We start from the raw sequence: 2596 nt of genomic DNA, 5'->3' as shown, positions 1-2596 counted from the left end.
GTCCTGAGCGCCGCCGCACCACCGCGACCCTCGCCATCGCGGTGTCCCGGCCTAGGCGTAACGCCTCGTGATGGACGCCCTGCACGAGAAGGCGAAACGCCCCGCCGACACCGGTCAGGCTTTTCCCGCTGCATCCACTGGCGGCGGCGAGGCGGGATGGAGAGAGAGGAGGGTGCTGACGGCGGCGCCGGGAACGCCCACCCCGTCACCCCGACGTGGGAGGGTTCAATTTCCATGATTTTTCTGTTGGTCGTTTGATACGTTTTAAAAAAACACCTTTTAAAAAGAATGAAAGCACTTTTATATTTATAATATAAATTCTAACACCAATTTTTACATCTTTAAATTTGCATCATTTATTGCAGTTGCTCTAGTCGGTGTCCGTGTAGTTGAGCAGGTGCAGCCGTCGGCTGGAAGATATGCGTACCTGTCTTTCGAGTACATCGGCGGAACATTAGCAGTTAATTATAGTACTAGTAGTACAGCAGAAAGCACGTTTTAAGGTCGACAGCCACATAGCAGAAAGTATAGCACCTGGGACGTCCCTCTCCGTGCCACGACCACTCTCGTGCCCATGCTGTCCTATACGTTGCCTCGAAGCACGCGACCTGTCTCTCTCTCTCTCTCTCTCCCCGTTGTAGTAACTGCTAATGTTCCTAAGCGTGTGGATCGGTCTTGCCCTCGGAGCTGCTAGTATAAATGTCGCGCCATTCCGCCATCCATCGGCACGTTCTTCCATTCCGGCACTGTAACCCGACGCAGCCATGCATTCCGGTACCGGCGAAGCAGCGTGGCGCTCGCGCGCGGTGTGCGGCACGGAGTACACCTGTTGCCGCGCCGTGCCGGGCGGAACCGGCACCACTCTCATCGCGCTCCGCCTCTCGCGCGGCGGCGCGGCGGCTGAAGCGGCAGTCCGCGCTCTCCAGAGCGCTCACCCCGTCCTCCGAGCCCACCTCCGCGGCCCCGCCTCCAGCCCCACCCTCGCCTTCCCCTCCGCCGCGCCGCAGCTACGCCTCGCGCCCCAGCCATGCGCGCTCGACTTCCACTCCCTCCTCGAGCGCGAGATCAACCGCAACCCGTGGGCGGCCGCCGCGCCCGGGCCCGACGGCGCCCCGGTGCTCTTCGCCGCGCTCTACGAGCTCCCGCCGCCCGCGGGCGGGGCGGCGCTGTTCGTCCTGATCCACGCGGCCGTGTGCGACCGCGCGGCGTCCGAGGCGCTGCTGAGGGAGCTCCTCGCGCTGCTGGGCGGCGCGGGCGTTGGCGGCCCGGAGGTGGAGGAGGAGGCGGCGGCGGTGGAGGCGGGGTTGGAGAAGAGGATACGGAAGAAGGACGCGCGGAAGCCGTTGTGGGCGCGTGGCGTGGACATGGTGGGCTACTCCCTCGACGGGCTCCGCGCCTCCACGCTGCCGTTCGAGGAGACCGGCACGGCCAGGTCGACGCACATGGTGCGCCTCCGGTTCGGCCGCGAGGACACGACGCGGCTGCTCCATGTGAGTTTGCTTCTACGACACACACACACACACACACATTGGTACTGCACCATACAGATCACTGGTTCTTTTCACACGATCATCTAGGCATGCAAGGAGAACGGAGTGAGGCTTTGCTCAGCCATGGCTGCGGCGACGATGCTAGCTGCACGGCAATCGAGGAAGCATTCCAGCAGCGGCCAGCAAGAGACGTACTCCGTTGCAACCCTCATCAACTGCCGCGAGTTTCTTGAGCCAGCTTTGAACGATCACAACGTTGGTAAGACCTTGAAGCAAAACTACTACCGAAGACTGGCTAGGAGAAAATTCATCACTGTTAATCGTTGCAGGGTTCTTCTACTCTGGTGTCACCAACACCCACAAGGTAAACAGAGAGGGAAGGCTGTGGGCGCTGGCCAGGAGGTGCCATGATGCCCACAGCAACGCCAGGAACAACAAGAAGCACCTCACCGACATCGGCGACCTCAACTTCCTCATGTGCCGGGCCATCGAGAACCCGCAGCTGACCACGGCCTCCGCGCTCCGGACAGCGCTCGTCTCCGTGTTCGACGAGCCGGCGACCTTCGACGTGCCTGATCTGCAGAGCAAGGCCGGCGTGGAGGACTATGTCTTCTGCGCCACCGTGCACGGCATCGGCCCGTCGATCGGCGTGTTCGACTCTATCAGGGATGGCGAGCTGGATTGCGCGTGCATGTACCCTTCTCCTCTGCATTCCAGGAAGCAGATACAGGAGGTGCTTGACAGGGTGAAGATGATTTTACACGAAGGGAGCAACCCAAGTGATGACAAGAATGAAAGCTGCACGTAGTCTTCCCTGCATTGCACGAAGGGAGGAATGGAATGTTGACCCCCACCTAAGTCGTCAATCACCGAACCATTTCATGCATTATTATTTACAAAGTGTGCCACCACATAAATAAATAAAAATACTCCCTCCCAATCCAAAATAAGTGTGAACTCAGATTATTTTAACTTTAGTTCAAAACTAAGACACTATTATGGATCAGAGGGAGTAGTACATTTGTAAAAAAAAGTACTCATACTCCTGTATACCACATAGATAAATCAACTTTTTTCACTATTTTTTATACTAATATACTTCACGA

The 2596-nt window shown here is 58.1% G+C and overlaps 1 protein-coding gene across 1 annotated transcript; it reads left to right on the top strand.

The window, feature by feature from the left end:
• Positions 1–764: 764 nt before the first annotated feature.
• Positions 765–2298, top strand: LOC119272684. The gene is made up of 3 exons (XM_037554116.1): positions 765–1490; positions 1578–1749; positions 1820–2298. The coding sequence occupies exons 1-3, from the start codon at positions 765–767 to the stop codon at positions 2296–2298; spliced, it is 1377 nt and encodes a 458-aa protein (XP_037410013.1).
• Positions 2299–2596: the final 298 nt, after the last annotated feature.

This window comes from Triticum dicoccoides, chromosome 3A, assembly GCF_002162155.2.
Source record: "Triticum dicoccoides isolate Atlit2015 ecotype Zavitan chromosome 3A, WEW_v2.0, whole genome shotgun sequence".
Classification (NCBI taxonomy): Eukaryota; Viridiplantae; Streptophyta; class Magnoliopsida; order Poales; family Poaceae; genus Triticum; species Triticum dicoccoides.
Note: the sequence above shows the minus strand (reverse complement) of the source record. Positions and strands in the feature narration are given on the sequence as shown.